The 27,947-nt window shown below is 42.2% G+C and overlaps 2 protein-coding genes across 2 annotated transcripts in view; one reads left to right on the forward strand and one right to left on the reverse strand.

Moving 5' to 3' along the window:
- The window catches only part of oca2 (oculocutaneous albinism II), a gene marked incomplete at both ends in the record, with an annotated part of 19,340 nt that extends 13,973 nt beyond the window's left edge, over nt 1-5,367 (forward strand). The window contains 4 exons of the mRNA XM_083888354.1: nt 389-493; nt 1,776-1,869; nt 2,571-2,664; nt 5,280-5,367. Coding sequence (XP_083744480.1) covers nt 389-493; nt 1,776-1,869; nt 2,571-2,664; nt 5,280-5,367 — 381 coding nt within the window. The remainder of the gene's footprint in view (nt 1-388; nt 494-1,775; nt 1,870-2,570; nt 2,665-5,279) is intronic.
- Nucleotides 5,368-13,185: 7,818 nt separating this feature from the next.
- On the reverse strand, nt 13,186-26,213 carry gabrg3 (gamma-aminobutyric acid type A receptor subunit gamma3; the record flags this gene model as incomplete). The annotated part of the gene is made up of 8 exons (XM_083888558.1): nt 13,186-13,461; nt 15,291-15,490; nt 15,856-16,008; nt 16,786-16,923; nt 17,122-17,204; nt 17,362-17,582; nt 24,460-24,527; nt 26,120-26,213. 8 exons carry the CDS (start codon nt 26,211-26,213, stop codon nt 13,186-13,188), a joined length of 1,233 nt encoding a protein of 410 aa, XP_083744684.1.
- Nucleotides 26,214-27,947: the final 1,734 nt, after the last annotated feature.

Genomic DNA, 27,947 nt, shown 5'->3' on the forward strand with positions numbered 1-27,947 from the left:
CTGTGTTCCTCCTCCTGTGTTTCTCCTCCTGTGCTCCTCCTCCTCAGATATAGGAGAATAACATCAGTCATAGAAACATCACAAACTGTTGGTTTATCTACATACACATGACAGTGGAGGAGAGTTATTCATGGTGTCTCCTCCTCTCTCCTCCTCTCTCCTCCTCTCCTCCTCTCCTCCTCTCTCCTCCTCTCCTCTCCTCTCTCCTCCTCTCTCCTCCTCTCTCCTCCTCTCCTCCTCTCCTCCTCTCTCCTCCTCTCCTCTCCTCTCTCCTCCTCTCTCCTCCTCTCCTCCTCTCTCCTCCTCTCCTCTCCTCTCTCCTCCTCTCCCCTCCTCTCTCCTCCTCTCTCCTCCTCTCCTCCTCTCCTCCTCTCCTGCTCCTCCTCAGGCAGTGCCAGAGGATCAGCGTTTGGCCATAGCTATTATCCTGGTGATGTGGGTCTCAGCTCTGGCTTCATCTCTTATTGACAACATTCCCTTCACTGCAACAATGGTGAGAACATTCAGTCACTCACTCTGACACACCAAAGTCACTCACTCACTCTGCCACACCAAAGTCATTCTCCCACACCAAAGTCACTCACTCTGAAACACCAAAGTCACTCACTCACTCACTCTGCCACACCAAAGTCATTCTCCCACACCAAAGTCACTCACTCTGCCACACCAAAGTCACTCACTCTCCCACACCAAAGTCACTCACTCTCTCACATCAAAGTCACTCACTCTCCCACACCAAAGTCCCTCACTCTCACACACCAAAGTCACTCACTCTCCCACACCAAAGTCACTCACTCACTCTCTCACACCAAAGTCACTCACTCTCTCACACCAAAGTCACTCACTCTCCCACACCAAAGTCACTCACTCTCCCACACCAAAGTCACTCACTCTCCCACACCAAAGTCACTCACTCTCCCACACCAAAGTCACTCACTCTGACACACCAATTTCACTCACTCTGACACACCAATTTCACTCACTCTGACACACCAAAGTCACTCACTCTGACACACCAAAGTCACTCACTCTCCCACACCAAAGTCACTCACTCTCCCACACCAAAGTCACTCACTCTCCCACACCAAAGTCACTCACTCTCTCACACCAAAGTCACTCACTCTCCCACACCAAAGTCACTCACTCTGTCACACCAAAGTCACTCACTCTCTCACACCAAAGTCACTCACTCTCCCACACCAAAGTCACTCACTCTCCCACACCAAAGTCACTCACTCTCTCACACCAAAGTCACTCACTCTCCCACACCAAAGTCACTCACTCTGTCACACCAAAGTCACTCACTCTCTCACACCAAAGTCACTCACTCTGCCACACCAAAGTCACTCACTCTCTCACAAAGTCACTCACTCTCTCACACCAAAGTCACTCACTCTCCCACACCAAAGTCACTCACTCTCCCACACCAAAGTCACTCACTCTCTCACACCAAAGTCACTCACTCTCCCACACCAAAGTCACTCACTCTCTCACACCAAAGTCAGTGAATTCAGCTTTTAAAATATTTACTTTAGACTTAAATCAGTGACACAAAGTGACCACACGAGGCAGCAGAGGACCAGCAGCTCCTGTGTCCCTGTAAGCTAAAATCACTGGTTTACTCTGTGGACTTTGGTGTGAGAGAGTGAGTGGTTTACAAACTTCACTTTCCTGTTCCTGTTTATTTATATATATCCCATATATATATATATATATTATATATATATTATATTTCCATCATCATTAATGTCATTATTTACAATAATTTCTTACAGATTCCAGTTCTCATTAATTTGAGTCAAGATGTCGACGTGAACCTTCCTGTGAAACCTCTGATCTTTGCTTTGGCTATGGGAGCCTGTTTGGGAGGTGAGTGTGTGTGTGAGTGTGTGTGTGTGTGAGTGTGTGAGTGTGTGTGAGTGTGTGAGTGTGTGTGTGTGTGTGTGTGTGTGTGTCTGTATGTGTGTGTGTGAGTGTGTGTGTGTGTGTGTGTGTGTGTGTGTGTGTGTCTGTATGTGTGTGAGTGAGTGTGTCTGTGTGTGTGTTATTCTGGGTTAAAGACACACACTCCCCTCAGAGTTCCCTTCACTGTATCATCTGCTCCAGGTGAGACCACAGCTGTGTCCTTTACTGAGACACACACACACACACACACACACACACACACACACACACACACACACACACACACACACACACAGACAGAAGATGGAGAAACATCATTATTATTATTATTGGTATTATTAATAATAATGTTAATACATCAGGGCGTTACAGCACACAGCCACCAGCAGGGGGCAGTAGTGCGTCTGCGACTGTGTTGACGCTCAGAGCACACACACCATCTTGACGTGGAATTACACCTCCAGGTGGCGATAAAATGAAAAGTGTCCTCTGAGCGTCTCTTTGATGTCCTCTGACGTCCACGACAAATGAAAAGTGACGGATGTAGCGTTAGCCACCTAGCATCTTCAGAAGACACGGCAGAATAATAACAACAAAGTAACAACGTCTGTGTGTGTGTGTGTGTGTGTGTGTGTGTGTGTGTGTGTGTGTGTGTGTGTGTCCAGGTAACGGCACGTTGATCGGAGCGTCTGCTAACGTGGTTTGTGCAGGAATCGCTGAACAACATGGATACGGTTTCTCCTTCATGGAGTTTTTCAGGTGAGTGGAGAATTCTGGTCGTCAGGGTAACATCATAGTGTCGTCATGGTTACGCCATGGTGTCGTCATGGTGACGTCATGGTGACGTCATGGTGACGTCATGGTGACGTCATGGTGTTGTCATGGTTACATCATAGTGTCGTCATGGTTACATCATAGTGTCGTCATGGTTACGCCATGGTGTCGTCATGGTGACGTCATGGTGACATCATGGCGTCGTCATGGTTACATCATAGTGTCGTCATGGTTACGCCATGGTGTCGTCATGGTTACGCCATGGTGACGTCATGGTGACGTCATGGTGTCGTCATGGTTACATCATGGCGTCGTCATGGTTACATCATAGTGTCGTCATGGTTACGCCATGGTGTCGTCATGGTTACGCCATGGTGTCGTCATGGTGACGTCATGGTGACGTCATGGTGTTGTCATGGTTACATCATGGCGTCGTCATGGTTACATCATAGCGTCGTCATGGTTACGGCATGGTGTCGTCATGGTGTCGTCATGGTGACGTCATGGTGACGTCATGGTGACGCCATGGTGTCGTCATGGTGACGTCATGGTGACGTCATGGTGACGCCATGGTGTCGTCATGGTTACATCATGGCGTCGTCACGGCGTCATCATGGTGTCGCCCTAGTGTCGTCATGGTTACATCATGGCGTCACCATGGTTACATCATGGTTACATCATGGCTTCACCATGGTTACATCATGGCGTCGTCATGGTGATGTCATGGTTACATCATAGTGTCGTCATGGTGTCGTCATGGTTACATCATAGTGTCGTCATAGTTACATCATAGTGTCGTCATGGTTACATCATGGCATCACCATGGTTACATCATGGCATCACCATGGTTACATCATGGCATCGTCATGGTTACATCATGGCATCGTCATGGTGACGTCATGGTTACATCATGGCGTCGTCATGGTGATGTCATGGTTACATCATAGTGTCGTCATAGTGTCGTCATGGTTACATCATAGTGTCGTAATGGTTACATCATGGTTACATCATAGTGTCGTCATGGTTACATCATGGTGTCGTCATGTTTACATCATAGTGTCGTCATGGTTACATCATGGTTACATCATGGCGTCACCATGGTGACATCATAGTGTCGTCATGGTTACATCATAGTGTCGTCATGTTTACATCATAGTGTCGTCATGGTTACATCATAGTGTCGTCATGGTTACATCATAGTGTCGTCATGGTGCTGTCATGGTTACATCATAGTGTCGTCATGGTTACATCATAGTGTCGTCATGGTGCTGTCATGGTTACATCATAGTGTCGTCATGTTTACATCATAGTGTCGTCATGGTTACATCATGGCGTCACCATGGTTACATCATAGTGTCGTCATGGTTACATCATGGCGTCACCATGGTTACATCATAGTGTCATCATGTTTACATCATAGTGTCGTCATGGTTACATCATGGCGTCACCATGGTTACATCATAGTGTCGTCATGGTTACATCATGGCGTCGTCATGGCGTCGTCATGGTTACATCATAGTGTCTTCATGGTTACATCATAGTGTCTTCATGGTGACGTCATGGTTACATCATGGTGTCGTCATGGTGTCGCCATAGTGTTGTCATGGTTACATCATGGTGTCGCCATAGTGTCGTCATGGTTACATCATAGTGTCGTCATGGTTACATCATAGTGTCTTCATGGTGACGTCATGGTTACATCATGGTGTCGTCATGGTGTCGCCATAGTGTCGTCATGGTTACATCATAGTGTCGTCATGGTTACATCACGGCGTAGTCACCATCCTTCCATAAGTGTGATCATCTTCTTGTCTCTCAGCTGTTTTTGTCAATGTAACAGTGTAATTGTGTGTGAGGTCAAAGGTCACAGCTGCTCTCTCAGACTCAGCTGAGGTGAAGTGTGTTTGTGTCTGTGTCAGGTGATTATATCCAGGACCTGGGTCACATGGCTGCTCCTCTGACCCCGCCTCTGACCCCGCCTCTGACCCCGCCCATCACACTGAGACAGTATAAATAAAGTCCAGAGTGTGTCGATGAAATCTGTTTTTATCTTCAGATCATTTTCAGACGAAAAGCTTCAGTCTCATCCAATTAAATCAGGGCAGAGATCAAAGTGCATGATGGGAGTTTATTTATTTATTTTTTGCTTAGATAAGGTTGACCTTGTTTCCTGTGTGTGATGATGTCACACACACACACACACACACACATCAGAACTAACAGGAAATGTTTATAAAATAGTGCAAATACGTCAAAGTGGTGTAAAATGGCTCAGTAGCGCCCCCCAGAGGAAACCTGGTAGGACAAACTTTGGTAATGAGCCTGAGACGAACAAAAAATGTCTGTTGGTACCATGACCTCAAAGCAACAGGAAGTGGGCCATTTTAAACAAACGCGATAATCGTACCAGCGTTAAAAAAAAGACACATAAAGATGAAAGGGGGCGTGGCCATGGCACGAAACAGGAAGTGCCCTTTAACTTTGACCGATCTGCTCAAAAGTTCACAGGTGAATAGTGAGTGAGGACACAGCGCCGCCTGCTGGCAGCTCTCCTGATAGCGTTGTGTTGACATGTTGTGTGTTTGTGTTTGTGCTCTCAGGTTAGGATTCCCCATGATGATCATGACGTGTATGATCGGCATGTGTTACCTGCTCGCCACACACATCGGCCTGGGCTGGAACATGTGATCACGCCAAAGTGTGTGTGTGTGTGTGTGTGTGTCAGAGGTCAACCTAACCCTAACCCTGGGCTGGAACATGTGATCACGCCAAAGTGTGTGTCTGTGTGTGTGTGAGTCTGTGTGTGTGTGTGTGAGTCTGTGTGTGTTTGTGAGGGTGTGTGAGTGTGTGTGAGTCTGTGTGTGTGTGTGTGTGTGAGTCTGTGTGTGTGTGTGTGCGAGTCTGTGTGTGTGTGTGTGAGGTCAGTCTAAGCCTAACTTAGACTAACAGTTGGGCTTAACTAAGCCTAACCTCACCCTCTTTCAAAGGTGGGCGTGTCTAACACCTGGAGGCGTGGTCCACCCTTATCTGACCTGACGTAACTCCGCCCACTTTAACAAACATATCATGATTAAAAATGAAGGCCAAGACTCTGTTTAGTGTGTGTGTGTGCGTGCGTGTGTGCGTGCGTGCGTGCGTGCGTGCGTGTGTGTGTGTGTGTGTGTGTGGTCACATGACTGCCAAAGCACTATTTAAAGCGTTGTAACCATGTAAAGTAAGAGGAGGTGCAGATGTGACTGTATCACTGCACCTGGTGCTCCTGCCTCTCTCTATAACAACTATATCTTTATACTATTATATTATTATATTATTATAAAGTCTATTTATTAAGTGTTTATTCACTGTTTGTCACAAATAAATCAAAGTCATCACCAGTGAAAGGGATTTTATAACCGTTTGTATTTGTGTCACAAACTTCTGACTGAGTGAGAAAAATGGAAGATTATTTAAATCAGAGAACATCATCGGGACTGAGCTGTGAGCGCCCCCTGCTGGAGATATGTGTATCTTTGTGTATATTTGATTGTTCTGTGTATATTTGATTGTACTGTGTATATTTGATTGTACTGTGTATATTTGATTGTACTGTGTACAGACGATGATCTGATGTAACCTTTGTTGATTAAGATAAAAATAACGTCAAGTTTAACAAATGTTTCGTGTCTGAATGTCGACACTTTCAGACCAAGAGGAGCAGGAATAAAGTTTGTGATGTTTCTGAATTCTGATGTTTGTTTTTGAACATAATGGAATTATGAAGGTGAATATAAATAAACTTCAGATTTTACTCATTTTAGTTCATAAATAAAACATCAGAGAAAAATATTAAATGTATATGTATGTGTCGATCCCTGCTGTGTCCACCAGTGCGTGGCGGCGCTGCAGGCAAATGACTGGACTGACGTAACGTCATGACGTAGTGCGCTGCTGCGGCTGCTCTTCACTGAGCAAGCGAGTGGGCGCCATCTTTGAAAGAAGTGAAAAGTCGTAAATTAAGAATTACGAATTAAATCGTGTTTTTATTTCAGTTTTTTCTCCATAAAGTTTAAATATAAACTATTATTTCTGTTCAGATGATGTGGATTAAGTTAAATGAAGAAAAAAACAGCCATGGACAACGATTATTTCAACAACTACGACTGTGATTAACCTGCTGATTAACAGCGTCTCCACCTGCGGCAGCACTGGACCCGGACCCGGACCCGGACCCGGACCCGGACCCGGACCCGGACCCGGACCCAGACCAGGACCAGGACCCGGACAATGAGGTAAGTGTAACAGCATGAATTGACATGAGTCATTAGTAAAACTCTAAATGTGAGTCTGAACCCTGAGACGTTAGCACGGTTAGCAAAAACACGGTTAGCAAAACACAGTTAGCTAAACAGAGGCTCCAAATATAATATTTTTTGTTTAAATGTTGTTTTTTTTGTAATGAAATATATTCACAGTGATGTTTATCTGCCTGATATTTTCAATGTGATTTGATTTGTGGTTTAATTTTTAGTCATTCTTCAGTTGTTTGTGTGTGTGTGTGTGTTGTGCAGGGCTACAATTAAGAATTATTATTTTCTGAAATCTGAATTTGAATAATTATCAACTCGTTATTTGGGTCATAAAATGTAGAAAAATATTGATGAGTGTTTGTCAAACCTGGAAACTAAAACATGACTGAGTTTGAATGATTTCTTTGTTTTTATGGAGCAAATAAACCAGAAAATATTCACATTTAAGAAGCTGATAAATCACACATTGGTTTGAATTGATGAAAAACAACAACACATTTATTGATTACCAAAATAGACACTTCATTTAATGTCATAGTAGCAGTAGTGTCGTGTGTGTGTGTGTGTGTGTCACAGCTGTAGCAGAAAAACATCCTCAGCTTCTTTTATTGGTCAAAGTTCCAGTTGTTTTCATCGTGACTTCACTTTATTTCTTCATGAACTCAAAGCTCAGATAAGAAATCAAATTAACTCTGTGTGTGTGTATGTGTGTGTGTGTGTGTGTGTGTGTGTGTGTTATCCATCTCACACACATCTGTAGACAAACAGCCACAGAGAGCCTGTCATACATTGTTACCATAGACATGCAAATGATCCATTATTATTATAATAATAATGATCAGAGTAAGTTCAGTGTGGAGGAGAAGAGTTTAATCTGTTCATTAATAATCAAACGTGTTGATCAGTGACAGCAGCTCAGGTTTAAACATGACACTCACTCTCCCACACCAAAGCACATAGAGAAAACCAGTGATTTTAGCTCACAGGGACACAGGAGCTGCTGGTCCTCTGCTGCCTCGTGTGGTCACTTGTATGTAAGTTAGTGATGGAGGCAGCAGTGGATCAACAACTCCTGTGAACTCCTGTGTGCTGCGATGTTAAAATCATTGGTTTACTCTATGGACTTTGGTGTGGGAGAGTGAGTGACTTTGGTGTGGGAGAGTGAGTGACTTTGGTGTGGCAGAGTGAGTGACTTTGGTGTGGCAGAGTGAGTGACTTTGGTGTGGGAGAGTGAGTGACTTTGGTGTGGCAGAGAGACTGACTTTGGTGTGGGAGAGTGAGTGACTTTGGTGTGGGAGAGTGAGTGACTTTGGTGTGCGAGAGTGAGTGACTTTGGTGTGGCAGAGTGAGTGACTTTGGTGTGGGAGAGTGAGTGACTTTGGTGTGGGAGAGTGAGTGACTTTGGTGTGAGAGAGTGAGTGACTTTGGTGTGGGAGAGTGAGTGACTTTGGTGTGGGAGAGTGAGTGGTTTACAGACTCATCATTTGCTTCTGTTTTCCATCATTTATTCATGTCTGTGCTCCTGTCACTCATCGCTCTCCTTTAGGTTGAAAAACTTTATTAGATTTCACAGACGAACAATTAGATTTGAAAACAGAACGCTGTCCATTTGTTTTGATTTATGTGAAAAGAACAGAAAGAAACGACCTGAAGCTCTGTGTCCTCGTAATCTGGTTTGAGTCGAGCTCAGGTTTACAGACTTAGAGGACGCCGTCTTCTCTGTGGACACTGTCCTCACTGTGGACGCCGTCTTCTCTGTGGACGCCGTCGTCTTCTCTGTGGACGCTGTCGTCCTCTCTGTGGACGCCGTCTTCTCTGTGGACGCCGCCGTCTTCTCTGTGGACGCTGTCGTCTTCTCTGTGGACGCTGTCTTCTTCTCTGTGGACGCCGTCTTCTCTGTGGACGCCGCCGTCTTCTCTGTGGACGCTGTCGTCCTCTCTGTGGACGCCGTCTTCTCTGTGGACGCCGCCGTCTTCTCTGTGGACGCTGTCGTCCTCTCTGTGGACGCCGTCTTCTCTGTGGACGCCGCCGTCTTCTCTGTGGACGCTGTCGTCTTCTCTGTGCACGTTGTCTTCTTCTCTGTGGACGTTGTCTTCTCTGTGGACGTTGTCTCTATGGATGACCATCATAAATGGTCATTTGACATCGACACACATTGTGGATTATTGTGACTTTGATAAGATTTGGATGAATTGTTCAGCTTTGGACACTGAGCGTCTTGTGGACTCTTGGACGTCTGCTGGTCCATGTGTGGAGCTCTGATGTTCTCCATGAACCTAAACAGGTTTTTAAATCTGAAGGTTAGATTTGTGGTTTCACTCGCTGGTTTGATCGTATTGGGATGGGGGCGGAGCCTGTCTGAAACTACATTTTTAATAAGACACGTCAAATAAATGAGTAAAAGACGAAAAACAATCGTCATTGCTGAGATATATAAAAGAAGCACGAGCATTAACGTACATTTATGAAAAACACTTTATTGAATATAAAACAAACAGCATCATGGACTCACTGTCAACACTGGAGCGACTTTATCAAAATAACTGCACTTAACTGGATAATAACAACAAGTCAACACAACTAAGTCAACACAACAACATGTTCAGCCACTGAACAGATAATAAAAGTCACATGATCACCTCTTAAAACTAAAGTTTGTAAACCACTCACTCTCCCACACCAAAGTCCACAGAGAAAATCAGTGATTTTAGCTCACAGGGACACAGGAGCTGCTGGTCCTCTGCTGCCTCGTGTGGTCACTTTGTGTCACTGATTTAAGTCTAAAGTAAATATTTTAAAAGCTGAATTCACTGATGTGAGAGAGTGAGTGAATTTGATGTGGGAGAGTGAGTGACTTTGGTGTGGCAGAGTGAGTGAGTGAGTGACTTTGGTGTGGGAGAGTGAGTGACTTTGGTGTGGGAGAGTGAGTGACTTTGGTGTGTGAGAGTGAGTGAGTGAGTTTGGTGTGGGAGAGTGAGTGACTTTGGTGTGGGAGAGTGAGTGACTTTGGTTTGGGAGAGTGAGTGGTTTACAAACTTCAGTTTAACACTGAGATAATGACAGCTAATAAAATTCTACCATATCTACGTCACATGATCACCTCTTTATCTCTTTATCTCAGTGTTAAACTCAAGTTTGTAAACCACTCACTCTCCCACACCAAAGTCCACAGAGAAAACCAGTGATGTTCAGGAGTTGTTGATCCTCTGCGGCCTCCATCACAACGTTCAAATGTCTTATTTTGTCTCTTCAGTGTTTGAAATCCTTTGTTCAGATTGACCTCAGTGACACAAAGTGACCACAGGAGGCAGCAGAGGACCAGCAGCTCCTGTGTGGACTTTGGTGTGGCAGAGTGAGTGACTTGTGGTGAGCTGAAAATGCGTCAGCGGGGTTAAAAAAACAACAATCTGGTTTTAAACTTTTCGATTTGACCTTTGAACTCTTGACTTATTGTGTATTTGTTTGCGCACTATTGCCTGATGATACTGAGACATTAGCAGTGGTCGTTGTAACAGTCAAAGCAGGAAGTTATAAACGTGTCACACGCCCCCTGGTGGTCTGGTGGTGCGCTTACACCTGAGTGTTAGTGACTGTGATAATGTTGCACCACACACACATATTATGGACATGTTATTATTATTATTGCATCGTGACACAACATCTCTACGAGAATAACAACTGATGTTCCCAAAACCACCTGCAGGGGTTAGGGGCGGAGCCTGAGGGGCAGGATTAATCGGTGTCGTACCGACGGCTGCTCTCGCTCACAGACGAGAAGATATGAACATGTCGTGTCACTAATTCATGATTTTATTGCAATTATTATGAGTTTGAAATCCTTTCAGTGTCAAAACACTGAAACAACTTGATCTTACATTATGGTCATAAACGTTGCAGATTTTTCAATGAAAATCAAGAATTCTTAATGAATGATTATGATTGGAAAGACACAGCTCCCCCTTGAGGCACTGTAAAATAAATCACTAGGACTGTGTGATGTGAAATATTTTCGTCTTTCACTATTATCCTAGTAATAGAAATCAACTTATTGCAATTTTGTGTTTGATAAAATCATAATAAAAGTGTTGTTGTCGCTCAGATCAGCTCATAGAAATGATGAGTTATTATTATTATTATGGATTTATTGATCAATATCCACAAATATACTGTATGTAGCCTAAAGTTATTTTCAGCAAAAACAATGATAGAAAAGGTTGGACTGACCCTGGACGGGCTACACAAAGGCAGTTCAACGGCTGCTAAAGCTAAAGGCTAAACTCTGGGGAATGACGATTGGTGGTACACTGGTACATATTAAAACTACAAATATATATACGTCGTATAAACGTGAAATGTTGGTCGTCTTCAGCGCGAGAGCGAACGTAAATAGCCACTTCCTGGTTAAAGATGTAGTTGTAAACTTGTGCATTTAATGCTAACCTTGTCTCGTCTGAAGAGGTTTTAAACACAAATACATAAAGATGTTTGCTATAATCAAGTTTGACGTCGTAAACTATCATCACTTTCCTTCAAACAGCCATTAAAGTACAGTACGGCAGTTTTAAACTGAACAACAACAACTGTCTACAAGAAACGTCAACTTTAAAACGAGCTAGAGCTGAAACGATTAATCGATCAATCGATTATTAATCGATTACTAAGTTAATTGCCAACTATTTTGATAATCGATTAATCGGTTTGAATCTTTTTTCATGATTAAAACAAGATTTCTGATTGTTTTATCTTCTTAAATGTGAATATTTTCTTGGTTTCGTTGCTCCACATAAACAAAGAAATCATTAAAACTGAATCATTTTGGTTTGTGGACAAAACGAGACGTTCAAGAACATCGTCATTTCCAGCTTTGACAAACGCTGATCAACGTTTTTTAAACATTTTCTGACATTTTATGAACCAAACGATTCATCGATTAATCGAGAAAATAATCGACAGAGTAATCGATTACGAAAATAATCGTTAGTTGCAGCTCTAAAAACAACGTTTGAAGTTCAGCCACGGATTACAACAAAATAAAAATGAATGTTTGTTTATGGAACATGAGGCAGTTTTACGATGGATCTAGAGCTGCAACTAACGATTATTTTCGTGATTAATCGATGAATCGGTTGGTCCATAAAATGTTAAAAAACGTTGATCAGTGTTCGTCAAACCTGGAAATGACGATGTTCTTGAACGTCTTTGTTTTGTCCACAAACCAAAAATGATTCAGTTTTAATGATTTCTTTGTTTATGTGGAGCAAAGAAACCAAGAAAACGTTCACATTTAAGAAGCTGAAACAATCAGAAATCTTGTTTTAATCATGAAAAAAAGCTTCAAACCGATTATCGATTATCAAAATAGTTGCCGATTAATATAGTAATCGATGAATAATCAATTCATCGATTAATCCTTTCACCTCTAGATGGATGGCCGACTCCAGATGGGAATGAGTCTTTACTCCAAGTTTAAGTATGGAGTATGAGATTGGCCGGAGAATCAGAGCAGTGGGGACGATTTCACCTATGGTCATGAGTCGGACCAGGATCGTGGTACAAGGGTCCAGAAACCCCAGAAGCTCGGCCGTCTGGAAGGGACTCTGAGTAGAGTTGAGGTGGTTCTGGTGTAGAGATGATATCTCCTCGCTGGTAGCAGCTGGACATTACAGTCAGAGATCGGAGTTGGACAATGTGGCCGGGGAAAGTGAAGACCTGGGCTCTGTGCTCGGGCCTGATCTCGGGTATGCTGTTGACGATGGATGGATTCCGTTTTAGTTGTTGGACCCATTAGCATGTTAGCTAGGTCAGCTTAGCTTTAAAATGAAGCACTGCAGAGACACGGCGTCACACCAGTGCATCGAGTTGCAAACTTAGGGATCATGGAGACGTTTGTGACACTGGTAAAGTGAACATCTGAGGCACAATGACAGACCTGGGGTTAGCTTTGAGGCACGGAAAGATCGTGGAGCGTCAACATCGTCTTTATAAAAGCACTGCAGCAACTGTAGCTCCTCCTCCGGCTCCTCCTCCAGTTAAGAACTTCTCTCACTATTGGTAAATCAAATGCAGATTATTTGCGCTAAGCGGTTGTTAAGTTTCCTGACAGAGAGGTGGTCGGTGTCGATCATGGCACACAGGTGTGTTTGTCTCCAGGTAAACTGGTGTTACCTTTTGTTGTTGGACGTTCAGTTCTCCTGAAGGACTGTGCTGTTCTGTTGTGGTGCTAAAGGTAGAGATAACCCACCCAGTAGACCACGTTGAAGAGCAAGAAGGACGTGGGAAAAAAGACCCGCGAGTACGTGTCCAGCTCCAGCAGATCTACGTGGACGCGTCCCTTCCTCCACGCTCCGTCTTTACACTCGTGGAAGCAGCAGAAGAAGCTCTGGCAGTCTTTTCCGTCCAGACACTCGCAGACGCGCGTGTCTTCAAACTCCTGCCAGTAGGTGGAGTTGTTGAGAGCGATGACGGTGTGCGGGGGTCCGACGTCCGGGAACGAGTAGTTCTGAGAGGAGACACGAGGTCAACGTCAACACTGACAAACACAGTTATGTTTAGATTATTTAGAAAGCCCAATCATCTTCAGACGTGAGGTGTTTAAAGTCAAGTCGGGCTGAACCATTATTTATGGATCAGTTAATCGTCAACTGATTTGATAAATCCATGAGTCGGTTTGAGTGTTTTTAAAGCAGCTTCTTAAATGTGAATGTTTTCTAGGTTTCTGGGGGATGGGGCGAGGATGTTGGACTAGTTAGTAATTGCTGAAAATATGTACATGCGGCACTTGACTCAAGCTGTTGGTGGCGCTGTTGTTGGTTAGCATGGGCATTTCTAGGACAAGTTCTGTTCAAATATATATCAAATATTAACATTTCCTAAACTCTAGCTAGTTAAGCTAACGGGAGGTGCTAATGAGATGCATTCAGAGACCCTGGTAAATTTCATCACTTCTACAAACACACACATGAAGTCCACTGACTTAAATGCTTGCTGCTGCAGCTGCTGCCACCTTGTGGTAAGAGATGGTTGTCGATATAGATGGACCACAAATTAGGTTGTTGAAAGATTAGTTCTTATAGATGCAATCTTTTTTTTTTTTTTTTTTTTTTTTTTTTTGTTGCTTACGTCAGCTTTAATGGCTCATTCTGGTCAACACATTTCAGAGTCGTTATTTTTAGAATTTGCATATGCAGCTTTTCTTTTTTTGATCAAGGTATTTTTATTTAGTTTTACAAGTTATAGCTTACAATTTAACATAAGTTCAACAGAACACACAGGAAGAAAAAACAAACAAATCGTAAAACCCATCGCCCAATCACCCACAAATACCAGACATACAAAGTACACAGTGTGAAATACATAGTTCAATATACAGAACTCATATAGCCAGATAACAAAAAACAAACAAACAGTAACTATAACAAAAAAGAGATACAATAATAAAGATGACTGAGGACAACAACAGAGGATTACAGTACTATATTGTCTGCTTCCATATCTTCAATAAACATTAAGAAAGGCTGCCATATGTTATAAAATTTTCTAGTAGACCCCCTGATTGTGTATCTGATCTTCTCCAACTTGATATGGGACATGATTTCCCGGACCCAATGACTGTATGTTGGAGGTGCTGGATCTTTCCATTTCAATAATATCAGTCTCCTAGCTAGGAGAGAGCAGAAAGCCACCATAATTCTTTCCCACGTCTCTAGATGGGAGTCTATCCGAGTTACACCAAAAAGTGCAATAAATGGAGACGGTGCCAGCCTTTTCGCAAAGATCTTAGAAAAGGTCTCAAAGATGCGCTGCCAGAAAGTGCCAAGCTTTGGACATGTCCAAAACATGTGTAGGAGAGTGGCTGGATCTCGCCCGCATCTATCACAAGTGGGGTCTATATCAGCATTGATCTTAGAGAGTTTTACTTTAGACCAGTGCAGACGATGTACAATTTTAAACTGAATGACAGCATGTCTAAGACAGATGGAAGATGAAAAAATTCCCTGTATTATTTTGTGCCAAATGTCGTCTGTGATTTGCTCATTTAAGTCTGTCTCCCATTTATTTTTGAGGAGGTCCAAAGGCATCAAGTTATGAGAATATAGTATTTCGTATATTGTGCTAATAGTTCGTTTTTTGACTAGTTTACAATCATAGATGCAATCTTTGATTAAAAACAAATTAGTATCTAACCCTTGGTTGTTAGCGCTAGCGTTAGCTCTAGCATTAGCTCTAGCAGCCACAGTCACGCGAGTAATTTGAGTTAAAAATAATTGGTGTAAATTCACCGTTAGACTTTGCTTGAGGACGAAATGACGACACAATAAGACTCACTGGTCTCTTGGGTTTCCTGCAGCCGAGTCTTCTGGTGCTGTTGGAGTAGTAATTTAGCGTAGCGTACTCCATCAGAGCGGCAAAGACAAACAGGAAGCAGACGGTGACAAACAGGTCCATGGCAGTGACGTAGGAGACCCTGGGTAACGATGTTCTGGCCACTGTGCTGAGTGTCGTCATGGTCAACACTGTGGTGATACCTGAGGGTCAACAGGAAGGACAAAATATATTAGTGTATATATAAATATATATATATATATGTATATATATATATTTATCAGCCCACAGCATCATTCCTTCCCTCTCTCCATCCTCCATAGGAAAAAAAACTTAAAACCAAAACATCTGCGTCTGTTACTCTGAGGTTACCGTGGTAACGAGGAAACCTGAGCCCCATCTATTTCAAATGGACATCTTAGATTTCTTGCTCTTACTGTAGTTGAAGGTTTTAAGTTTCGTCGATTTTTGTAAATAAATGTCTGAACTCTTTTTTTTTTTTTTTTTTTTTTTACATTTTCAGAAATGTGAACAGTTGGAGACTCTGGTGTGGTACGGTCCACGGTACCTAAAGCGGTTCTGGCAGGTGTGGCGTCTTTTTTGATCCAGAAGGAAACCCAGGAGAGGACGACGGTGAGGATGCAGGGGATGTAAGTCTGGATGGTGAAGTAACCCATTCTCCTGCTCAGGTCAAAGAAAACGGTCATCACCACGTAGTCACCTGAGACACACACACACACACACACACACACACACACACACACACACACACCTGAGTTAAAGGGATAGCTCGGAAAAACAGATTTTAGCCACTTAGCAAAAGACTTAAAGTTAAAGTTAAAGTTTGTCTTCTTCTTGAAAACAAAAAGTATCTCAGAATGACTTGAAATTTACCATCATAATAGTCGACATCGCCCTGAACAAGGATCTGTTGCAAAAAATATTTGCAAAGCTCTTAAGGAATAATTTTAAAGAATTTTTGAATTTCAGGAAATGATCCATTTGCCCTGATGCACTTTGACAGTGAGCTGACTTTCTTCTCAAAAAAACATGAGGCACATTTGCGTTGTGTCTAATGAGGTTGCATTGTGTTTGTATTCAGGGTATCCGCGGGTTCTTAAAAAGTCTTAAATCCAATAATTTGAATTTAAGGCCTTAAAATGTCTTAAATTCTCCTAAAATCTCATGAAAGGTCTTAAATACAATTTTGAAAGGTCTTAAAAATCTATTGACGTTACTTTAATTTATAAATATATATTATATATAATATATTTTTCCAGTATGGGTTTGAAATGGGTCTTAAATTGTATTCATTATGGTCTTTAAAAAGTCTTAAAAAGTCTTAAATTTAACTTGTTGAAACCTGCAGAGACCCTGGTATTATGTTAGCCTTTTACGTTCCTTATCATACATTACCATCACTGGAAAATCTTCTTTGTGTGTGTGTGTGTGTGTGTGTGTGGGTGTGTGTGTGTGTGTGTGTCTGTGTCTGTGTCACCTGACGTGGTCTTGATCACGTCGGTCGTGTTTCTCAGACCCATGAAATCAAACTGGTAAAGACGCCACGACTTCTGGTCGGCCGCCTCCACAGAGTTCTTCCTCCACTTGTAAATCATCTCGTCTCGTGGGTAACCGTCTGCAGTGACACACAGTGTGTGTGTGTGTGTGTGTGTGTGCGTGTTAGTCGACCTCCACCATCCATCATGTCATGTGTCACACACACACACACACACCTCAGCATTGGCTTTCAATGAGGTCAAACATGAAGGTGAATGAAATGTCTCTGATCTGTCGTCTTTCATAACAAAGATGGTTTAAAGGAGTCTTTACTCACAGCTGGAGAAGACGAGCGGACACGAGTGCTCGTCCATGGGGAAGTTGTGCAGCTGCAGCTGACATTCTGCGTTTATGGTCAGCCTGTGAACAGAAGCCCGACTTACACAGTGATGTTTCCTTCAAACGTGTACATTTGTAAATACGACATGGGACGTTGAAGTCGTGGTAAAGTCGCGAGAGGCAGCAGATTCATGGACACAGTGTGATTTTTACCAACATCTCTGACGTGATGTTTTACCTCAAGGTGTAAAGTATTTTGCCGTCGTTCCATATTCGCAGCAGCTGGTTGGGCACCGTGATCCAGTGAGAGTCGGCGTTCTTGGAGTTCCTGAAGATGGTGTCTGGGATCCAGATGAGTCCGACCATGTTACTGTTCAGAGTCAGGATCTTCATGGTGCTGTTGTATCTGAGGCGGCTGTCGGTCCACGTCTGTGCAAAGATGATGTCGATCTGGTATTCCTAAAATAATCACAATAATAACAACAATAACATAGGGTTAGCATAATATGTAAGGACTAATGAGCTGTTATAGCTTCATATCCACAGTCAGACTGACTGCCATATAGTGAGCTGATCTTTATATTCACCATCAGACTGACTGCCATATAGTGAGCTGATCTTTATATCCACCATCAGACTGACTGCCATATAGTGAGCTGATCTTTATATCCACCATCAGACTGACTGCCATATAGTGAGCTGATCTTTATATTCACTAACACACTGACTGCCATATAGTGACCTGTTCTTTATATTCGCTGTCAGACAGACTGCTATATAGTGAGCCGTTCTCCATATCCACCAACACACTGACTGCCATATAGTGAGCCATTCTCCATATCCACCAACACACTGACTGCCATATAGTGAGCCGTTCTCCATATCCACCAACACACTGACTGCCATATAGTGAGCCGTTCTCCATATCCACCAACACACTGACTGCCATATAGTGAGCCGTTCTCCATATCCACCAACACACTGACTGCCATATAGTGAGCTGATCTTTATATTCACCATCAGACTGACTGCCATATAGTGAGCTGATCTTTATATTCACCATCAGACTGACTGCCATATAGTGAGCTGATCTTTATATCTGCCATCAGACTGACTGCCATATAGTGAGCTGATCTTTATATCTGCCATCAGACTGACTGCCATATAGTGAGCTGATCTTTATATTCACCATTTGACTGACTGCCATATAGTGACCTGTTCTTTATATTCGCCGTCAGACAGACTGCCATATAGTGAGCTGATCGTTATATTCCCCGTCAGACCGACTGCCATATAGTGAGCTGATCTTTATATTCACCATCAGACTGACTGCTATATAGTGAGCTGATATTTATATCCACCAACACACTGACTGCCATATAGTGAGCTGTTCTTTATATTCACCATCAGACTGACTGCCATATAGTGAGCCGTTCTCCATATCCACCAACACACTGACTGCCATATAGTGAGCTGATTTTTATATTCACCATCAGACTGACTGCCATATAGTGAGCTGATCTTTATATTCACCATCAGACTGACTGCCATATAGTGAGCTGTTCTTTATATTCACCATCAGACTGACTGCCATATAGTGAGCCGATTTTTATATTCACCATCAGACAGACTGCCATACAGTGAGCTGATCTTTATATTCACCATCAGACTGACTGCCATATAGTGAGCCGTTCTCCATATCCACCAACACACTGACTGCCATATAGTGAGCTGATTTTTATATTCACCATCAGACTGACTGCCATATAGTGAGCTGATCTTTATATTCACCGTCAGACTGACTGCCATATAGTGAGCTGATCTTTATATTCACCGTCAGACTCACTGCCATATAGTGACCTGATCTTTATATTCACCATCAGACTGACTGCCATATAGTGAGCTGTTCCTTATAACCACCAACAGACTAAAGAAGAACATTTGTTTTATTTTTAAATGATTTTGAACCTAGTATTAATCTCTTTTCTAAAGAATAATTTAAAGAAAATACCCACAGTAACAGCAGCAGCAGTCGGGTCCTTCAGTAACAATACATTATACAAGAGTATAATGAAGTGAATAATTCTCTAGTGTTTCTGCAGGAAACACATGTGACCTTTTACACAGACTCTGTCCCACTTTCAATATCTCACCAATTAGAATAAAGTCTGTAATCAACAGAAGCTCTAGCTGCTCCTGACCTTTAATTGTCCCAGACTCAGATTTAATAAAAAAGAAAACGTGCTGGACTTAATGAGCAGTGGAGGGAAAGTGCTGCAAATGGACAAGAACCAGTGGAAATCCTCAACAAAACACCTGCACTTCATCATCGTCATCATCTTCTCTCATAAAACATCACGTTAGAACGTCAAGGTTCTGAGAGACCATCGATCTGAGGTTCTGCTCTTCACATGAGAAGATCTCTGTCAGAGCACAGAGCTGCTGTTCTTTATCACAGTCAGTGGAGAACAGTCAGTGGAGAACAGTCACTGAAGAACAAACCGTGGAGAACAAACACCGGAGAACAGTTAGTGGAGAACAGTCAGTGGAGAACAGTCACTGAAGAACAGACAGTGGAGAAAAAACACCGGAGAACAGTTAGTGGAGAACAGTCAGTGGAGAACAGTCAAACACTGGAGAACAGTCAGTGGAGAACAAACACTGGAGAACAGTCATTGGAGAACAGTCATTGGAGAACAGTCAGTGGAGAACAGTCAGTGGAGAACAAACACTGGAGAACAGTCACTGGAGAACAGTCAGTGGAGAACAAACACTGGAGAACAGTCAGTGGAGAACAAACACTGGAGAACAAACACGGGAGAACAGTCAGTGGAGAACAAACACTGGAGAACAGTCACTGGAGAACAGTCAGTACAGAACAGTCAGTGGAGAACAAACACTGGAGAACAAACACGGGAGAACAGTCAGTGGAGAACAAACACTGGAGAACAGTCAGTACAGAACAGTCAGTGGAGAACAAACACTGAAGAACAAACACTGGAGAACAGTCACTGGAGAACAGTCAGTACAGAACAGTCACTGGAGAACAGTCATGGGAGAACAGTCACTGGAGAACAGTCACTGGAGAACAGTCACTGGAGAACAAACAGTGGAGAACAAACAGTGGAGAACAGTCACTGGAGAACAGTCAGTGAAGAACAAACAGTGGAGAACAGTCACTGGAGAACAGTCAGTGAAGAACAAACAGTGAAGAACAAACAGTGGAGAACATTCACTGGAGAACAAACACTGGAGAACAGTCAAACACTGGAGAACAGTCAAACACTGGAGAACAGTCACTGGAGAACAGTCAGTGGAGAACAGTCAGTGGAGAACAATCAGTGGAGAACAGTCAGTGGAGAACAGTCACTGGGGAACAGTCAGTGGAGAACAGTCAAACACTGGAGAACAGTCAGTGGAGAACAGTCAGTGGAGAACAGTTACTGGGGAACAGTCAGTGGAGAACAAACACTGGAGAACTGTCACTGGAGAACAGTCACTGGAGAACAGTTACTGGAGAACAGTTACTGGAGAACAGTCAGTGGAGAACAGTTACTGAAGAACAAACACTGGAGAACAGTCACTGGAGAACAGTCAGTGAAGAACAGTCAAACACTGGAGAACAGTCAGTGGAGAACAGTCAAACACTGGAGAACAGTCAGTGGAGAACAGTCAGTGGAGAACAGTTACTGGGGAACAGTCAGTGGAGAACAAACACTGGAGAACTGTCACTGGAGAACAGTCACTGGAGAACAGTTACTGGAGAACAGTTACTGGAGAACAGTCAGTGGAGAACAGTTACTGAAGAACAAACACTGGAGAACAGTCACTGGAGAACAGTCAGTGAAGAACAGTCAGTGGAGAACAAACAGTGGAGAACAGTGCCACCTAAAGGTGACTTGTTGAAGTGCTCCTCTAGGTGCAGAGTTGAGGTCGTCACAGTCTCACAGAGACCTTCAGTCTGCTTCATGAACAGATGTAGCTTTAGCTCTGACTGCAGCTCATGTAGAACAGAGGGACAATATGTGTGAATATGTGTGAATATCAGCCCCCAGGACCAGCACCAGGACCAGCACCAGGACCAGCACCAGGACCAGGACCAGCACCAGGACCAGCACCAGCACCAGGACCAGCACCAGGACCAGGACCAGCACCAGCACCAGGACCAGGAGCAGGATTTAGTCTTTGCTGTGGTTGCCGTGGACACTCATGACCACAGTGTACCCAGTGTAAGAATAGCTTCTCCCTCCTCCATCTTAACATATTGTTGATGTCTTATTGTCTCTCCTGAATGAGGCTCTGGTGGCTCATCATTACTGTGTCCAGTGGAGAGGAAGTAGAAGAAGAGGCGACATGAAACATACTGTTACACTGTTGTCTACTGAACAGAAACAATAATAACAACAACAACCGGCTCATGTTCATTTAGACTTTGGCAAACACACATGATTATTATGATGTAGACGCACAGAAGCTGAAAAACTGAGATTATCCACTGATCAAAGGAAGCAGATCTTTAAATCTACATCAGTTTAAGTCAAAGACATCTTTATCTCAGTGTTAAACTGAAGTTTGAAAAACCACTCTCCCACACCAAAGCCCATAGAGAAAACCAGTGATTTTAGCTCACAGGGACACAGGAGCTGCTGGTCCTCTGCTGCCTCGTGTGGTCACTTTGTGTCACTGAGTTAAGTCTAAAGTAAATATTGTAAAAGCTGAATTCACAAAAATCAGTCATTGTAAGTTAGTGATGGAGGCAGCAGTGGATCAACAACTCCTGTGAACTCCTGTGTGCTGTGATGTTAAAATCACTGGTTTACTCTATGGACTTTGGTGTGGGAGAGTGAGTGACTTTGGTGTGGGAGAGTGAGTGACTTTGGTGTGGGAGAGTGAGTGACTTTGGTGTGGGAGAGTGACGGACTTTGGTGTGGGAGAGTGAGTGACTTTGGTGTGGGAGAGTGAGTGACTTTGGTGTGGTAGAGTGACGGACTTTGGTGTGGGCGAGTGAGTGACTTTAGTGTGGGAGAGTGAGTGACTTTGGTGTGAGAGAGTGAGTGACTTTGGTGTGGGCGAGTGAGTGACTTTGGTGTGGGAGAGTGAGTGACTTTGGTGTGGGAGAGTGAGTGACTGGTGAGTGAGAGTGAGTGACTGGTGTGAGAGAGTGAGTGACTTTGGTGTGTGAGAGTGAGTGACTTTGGTGTGGGAGAGTGAGTGACTTTGGTGTGGGAGAGTGAGTGACTTTGGTGTGGGAGAGTGACGGACTTTGGTGTGGGAGAGTGAGTGACTTTGGTGTGAGAGAGTGAGTGACTTTGGTGTGGGCGAGTGAGTGACTTTGGTGTGGGAGAGTGAGTGACTTTGGTGTGAGAGAGTGAGTGACTTTGGTGTGAGAGAGTGAGTGACTTTGGTGTGAGAGAGTGAGTGACTTTGGTGTGAGAGAGTGAGTGACTTTGGTGTGGGCGAGCGAGTGACTTTGGTGTGGGAGAGCGAGTGACTTTGGTGTGGGAGAGTGAGTGACTTTGGTGTGGGAGAGTGAGTGACTGGTGAGTGAGAGTGAGTGACTTTGGTGTGAGAGAGTGAGTGACTTTGGTGTGGGAGAGTGAGTGACTTTGGTGTGGGAGAGTGAGTGACTTAGAGTGAGTGACTTTGGTGTGAGAGAGTGAGTGACTTTTGTGCCGGAGAGTGAGTGGTTTACAAAGTTTAGTTTAACACAAGGAAAAAATCATTAATTCATACGTCTACTGATTTATCCTCCACATGAGGGTCACATGGTCGCTGTTGCCAGTGCATATGTGTAAAGGCGGGGTCACAGGTCACAGGTCACAGGTCACAGGTCACAGGTCATAGGTCAAACATAAACAACCATTCACCTCTGCATGTTTTTGGACTGTGGGGAGAACCCAGAGAACCCGGAGAACCCTGAGAAAACCCACTCACACACACAGAGAAACGTGTTTGATGAAGTGAAACCCTGATATCTATCATCTTCATCACTTCTGCTACTCGCTTTTGTTTCAGAGCAGCAAATGTCAGCGACTCTTTCAGCGCCACCTGTGTGTCAGGAGAACAAAGCTCAGGCGGCTCATGCAGAGGAATAAGTTCATGTCTTTCCTTTCCCTCTCTGATTGTACTCGTGTGATGTGAAAATGAGCCTAATTTCTTCTGCGGAGAAGGAAATTAATCACCGTCTGTTCTGCATGAGGAGCCGTGACACCATGAATTACACACTGCACTGTAATTAGAAACAATACAAGTGTGACAACTGATACCACTGCATATGAATACTACTGACAATGGAGCTTAAAATGAGACGCACACACACACACACACAATGAATGTGCAGGGAAAAGTTTAACCAAAAACCAGGCTCTTATGTTGATATGAATATTCCACAAACAATATCATCATATTCATCATTATCTATCTATCTATAAAGAAAGTTGTGTCCGTCTGTCTGTGACGGGCATTTCTCGCTGACCGTTAGTCAGATCGCCCTAAGACTTTGGGTATGGGGTGACCCTGACCTGATGGTGTGCATCCTTGATTTTCACATTTTTTGGAGGAATTTTAATTTTCACCGATTGATCCATTTTTCCTGATGCAGTTCAACAGTGAGCTGACTTTCTTCAAAAAAACAAAAAGTATCTCGGAATGACTTGAAATTTAGTATCCTAATAGTCGGCATCGCCCTGAACAAGGATCCGTTGAAAATATTTGAAAAGCTCTTAAGGAATAATTTTTCCGAATTTTTGAATTTAAAAAAATGATAAATTTTTCCTGATGCACTTTGACAGTGAGCTGACTTTCTTCAAAAAAAACCCAAAAAGTATCTCGGAATGACTTGAAATTTAGTATCCTAATAGTCGGCATCGCCCTGAACAAGGATCAGTTAAAAATATTTGAAAAGCTCTTAAGGAATAATTTTTACGAATTTTTGAATTTAAAAAAATGATCCATTTGCCCTGATGCACTTTGACAGTGAGCTGACTTTCTTCAAAAAACATGAGGCACATTTGCGTTGTGTCTAATGAGGTTTCGCAGTGTTTGTATTATGTTAGCTTTTACGTTCTTTATCATTCTTTATCATCCTTCAAAGTAAAAGATTAGATGTGCTTATCTAACATCCACATATTATTTAGGGATAAACATGAGTGTTCAATTACTTGATTTTAAAAAAGAATATTTATAATTTTCGCTCTGATTTTCAGAAGATGAAGCAGCAGACTGTGAATGAGTGAATGACTGTGTTATGTCCACGTTCACACACACATCTATGAGGAGAAGATGAGAATGGAAACTCTTGACTGAATATATCCAATAATAGAATAAACAGCCTCACCATATTAATGGAGGACACTGGTCCAATGCTGTTGACAAATATGTCCACGTCGATGACCGTCGGTTTGACTGTGGACAGAAAAAAAGACTTTAGTGTGGTCATGTGATCAGGATCAGGTCTTAAATGTCAATGTTTTCCATTGAACAAAGAAATCATTCAGTCAAAGCGTTTCATGACAGTTGTTTTCTGGTGGTGGCGCCCCCTGGCTTTTAACAGTGTCACTGACAGATGTCACACTCTGATTCTGCTCCATCATCATGTCTTTGAATTCTTCCTGACTCGGCTAATTCACTCTGCAGCTACAGTGTTTCCAGCTGCCAGTCTTGATTTCAGCGTTAGCTTCAGAAGCTAACAGACGATTATACACGAGGGAACACAGAGAGGAACGCTGCTGACACAGCACTGTGTTCACACAACCAGAACACACCTGCTCAAAGGCCTGAGTCAGCTGCAGAAACTTTTAGTCTTTACTGACATTAAAACCATCACAACACCCAGTTAACACCGAGTTAACTGATGTAAAACCATCACAACAGTGAGTTAACTGATGTAAAACCATCACAACAGTGAGTTAACTGATGTAAAACCATCACAACACTGAGTTAACACTGAGTTAACTGATGTAAAACCATCACAACAGTGAGTTAACTGATGTAAAACCATCACAACACTGAGTTAACACCGAGTTAACTGATGTAAAACCATCACAACAGTGAGTTAACTGATGTAAAACCATCACAACAGTGAGTTAACTGATGTAAAACCATCACAACAGTGAGTTAACACTGAGTTAACTGATGTAAAACCATCACAACAGTGAGTTAACTGATGTAAAACCATCACAACAGTGAGTTAACTGATGTAAAACCATCACAACAGTGAGTTAACTGATGTAAAACCATCACAACACTGAGCTAACACTGAGTTACCTGATGTAAAACCATCACAACACTAAGTTAACATTAAGTTAACTGATGTAAAACCATTACAACACTGAGTTAACTGATGTAAAACCATTACAACACTAAGTTAACTGATGTAAAACCATCACAACACTGAGTTAACACTGAGTTAACTGATGTAAAACCATCACAACACTGAGTTAACACTGAGTTAACTGATGTAAAACCATCTTTTTTAATCCACATATGAGAATAAAACATTGTCATTTTAAAGTTTCCTGCTTTGACTCTGAAATGATTTTGCAGTTTTTGTTTCAAACTGAGAAAAAACACAGTCATCAATATTTCAGCAGCAGAACAGACCACTCCCCTCTGGCTAAATGGAACGCGGCCCATCGTCTGTCCCCGTGTCATCACAGACACCACGAGCCAATCGCTGCTGACACTGGGCCAAAGGCTCCGCCCTCATGCTGACATCATCACCACACACGCCTTTGGTTTAATCGTCATAGCTGCAGTTCACCTTTAAACCACATGAGGGCGCTCGTACAGCTTCCATCACAGTCACACGTTCAGACGCCCGGTACTGGCCACGCCTCTGGCCCCGCCCACTTGCGTGTTTTTCCACTCAATAGCCTGTAAATATTTTCACGTCTAACTCTGTGAATTTTATGAATTGTTTTCACTTCCTGTGATACAGCGTGTTTTTGTGTGTGTCTGTGTGTGTGTCTGTGTGTGTGTGTGTGTTGTGTGTTTACCTCCGATGTCAGGTCTGAGTTTTTTGTCGTACTCTCTCAGCAGACCGTTAAGAATCTCTGTGGCGTCGCTTTCATGGAGTTTAGGAGCTAACATCTGCTTCACTGTCACGTCCTCGTATTCTCCATCGTACTCTACGCTCGCACAACTGCAGCACGACAACACAACGCACATGACAACGCACATGACAACACGCAATAACACACAACACGCAATAACACACGACAAAATGCAATAACACAAATATTACTTAAGGTACAAAATATGACTTAAGGTACACATAATATTACTTAATTTACAAAAATATTACTTAAGGTACAAAAATATAACTACAAAAAATATGACTTAAGATACAAAAATATGACTAAAGGTACACAAAATATTACTTAAGGTACAAAATATGACTTACGGTACACAAAATATTACTTAATTTAGAAAAATATTACTTAAGGTACAAAAATATAACTGTGCAAAAAATATGACTTAAGATACAAAATATGACTTAAGGTACACAAAATATTACTTAAGGTACAAAATATGACTTACGGTACATAAAATATTACTTAAGGTACAAAATATGACTTAAGGTACACACAATATGACTTAAGGTACACAAAATATTACTTAAGGTACACAAAATATTACTTAAGGTACAAAAATATGACTTAAGGTACACAAAATATTACTTAAGGTACAAAAATATTACTTAAGGTACACAAAATATTACTTAAGGTACACACAATATGACTAGGTACACAAAATATTACTTAAGGACACAAAATATGACTTAATTTACAAAAATATGACTTAATTTACAAAAATATTACTTAGAGTACAAAAATATAACTGTACAAAAAATACGACTTAAGATACAAAATATTACTTAAGGTACACAAAATATTACTTAAGGTACACACAATATGACTTAAGGTACTCAAAATATTACTTAAGGTACAAAATATTACTTAAGTTACACACAATATGACTTAAGGTACACAAAATATTACTTCAGGTACACAAAATATGACTTAAGGTACACACAATATGACTTAAGGTACACAAAATATGACTTAAGGTACACAAAATATTACTTAATTTACAAAAATATTACTTAAGGTACAAAAATATAACTGTACACAAAATATGACTTAAGATACAAAATATGACTTAAGACACAAAATATGACTTAAGGTACACGAAATATTACTTAAGGTACACAAAATATGACTTAAGGTACACAAAATATGACTTAAGGTACACAAAATATTACTTAAGATACAAATTATTACTTAAGGTACACAAAATATTACTTAAGATACAAAATATTACTTAAGGTACAAAATATGACTTAAGGTACACAAAATATTACTTAAGATACAAAATAGACTTAAGGTACACAAAATACTACTTAAGGTGCACACAATATGACTTAAGGTACAAAAATATTATACACACGTGTGTGTGTACTCACCATGTGTGCAGCAGCATCAGTGACATCAGGCAGATGTAAATCACATGACAACAACAACAACAACAACACACACTCACTGACATCTTTGATTCACTCTGTCACTCTCACTGTCTCACCCTCTCACTGTCTCACCCTCTCACTGTCTCACCCTCTCACCCTCTCACTGTCTTAGATATTCTTCTGCTGCGACTGAGGACACAACTGAGAGAGAGAGAGAGAGAGAGGGCAGCAGTGTGTGTGTGTGTGTGTGTGTGTGAACCCCTTCATTTTTATATATTTTTCATTTTCATTTTTCAAGTGTTTTATTTCAGTGCTTTTGTTGTTGACTTTTTTGGTGTCACAGGAAATAAAAATAGACA

Source organism: Microchirus variegatus, assembly GCF_963457635.1.
Source record: "Microchirus variegatus genome assembly, chromosome: 4".
NCBI classification, from domain to species: Eukaryota; Metazoa; Chordata; class Actinopteri; order Pleuronectiformes; family Soleidae; genus Microchirus; species Microchirus variegatus.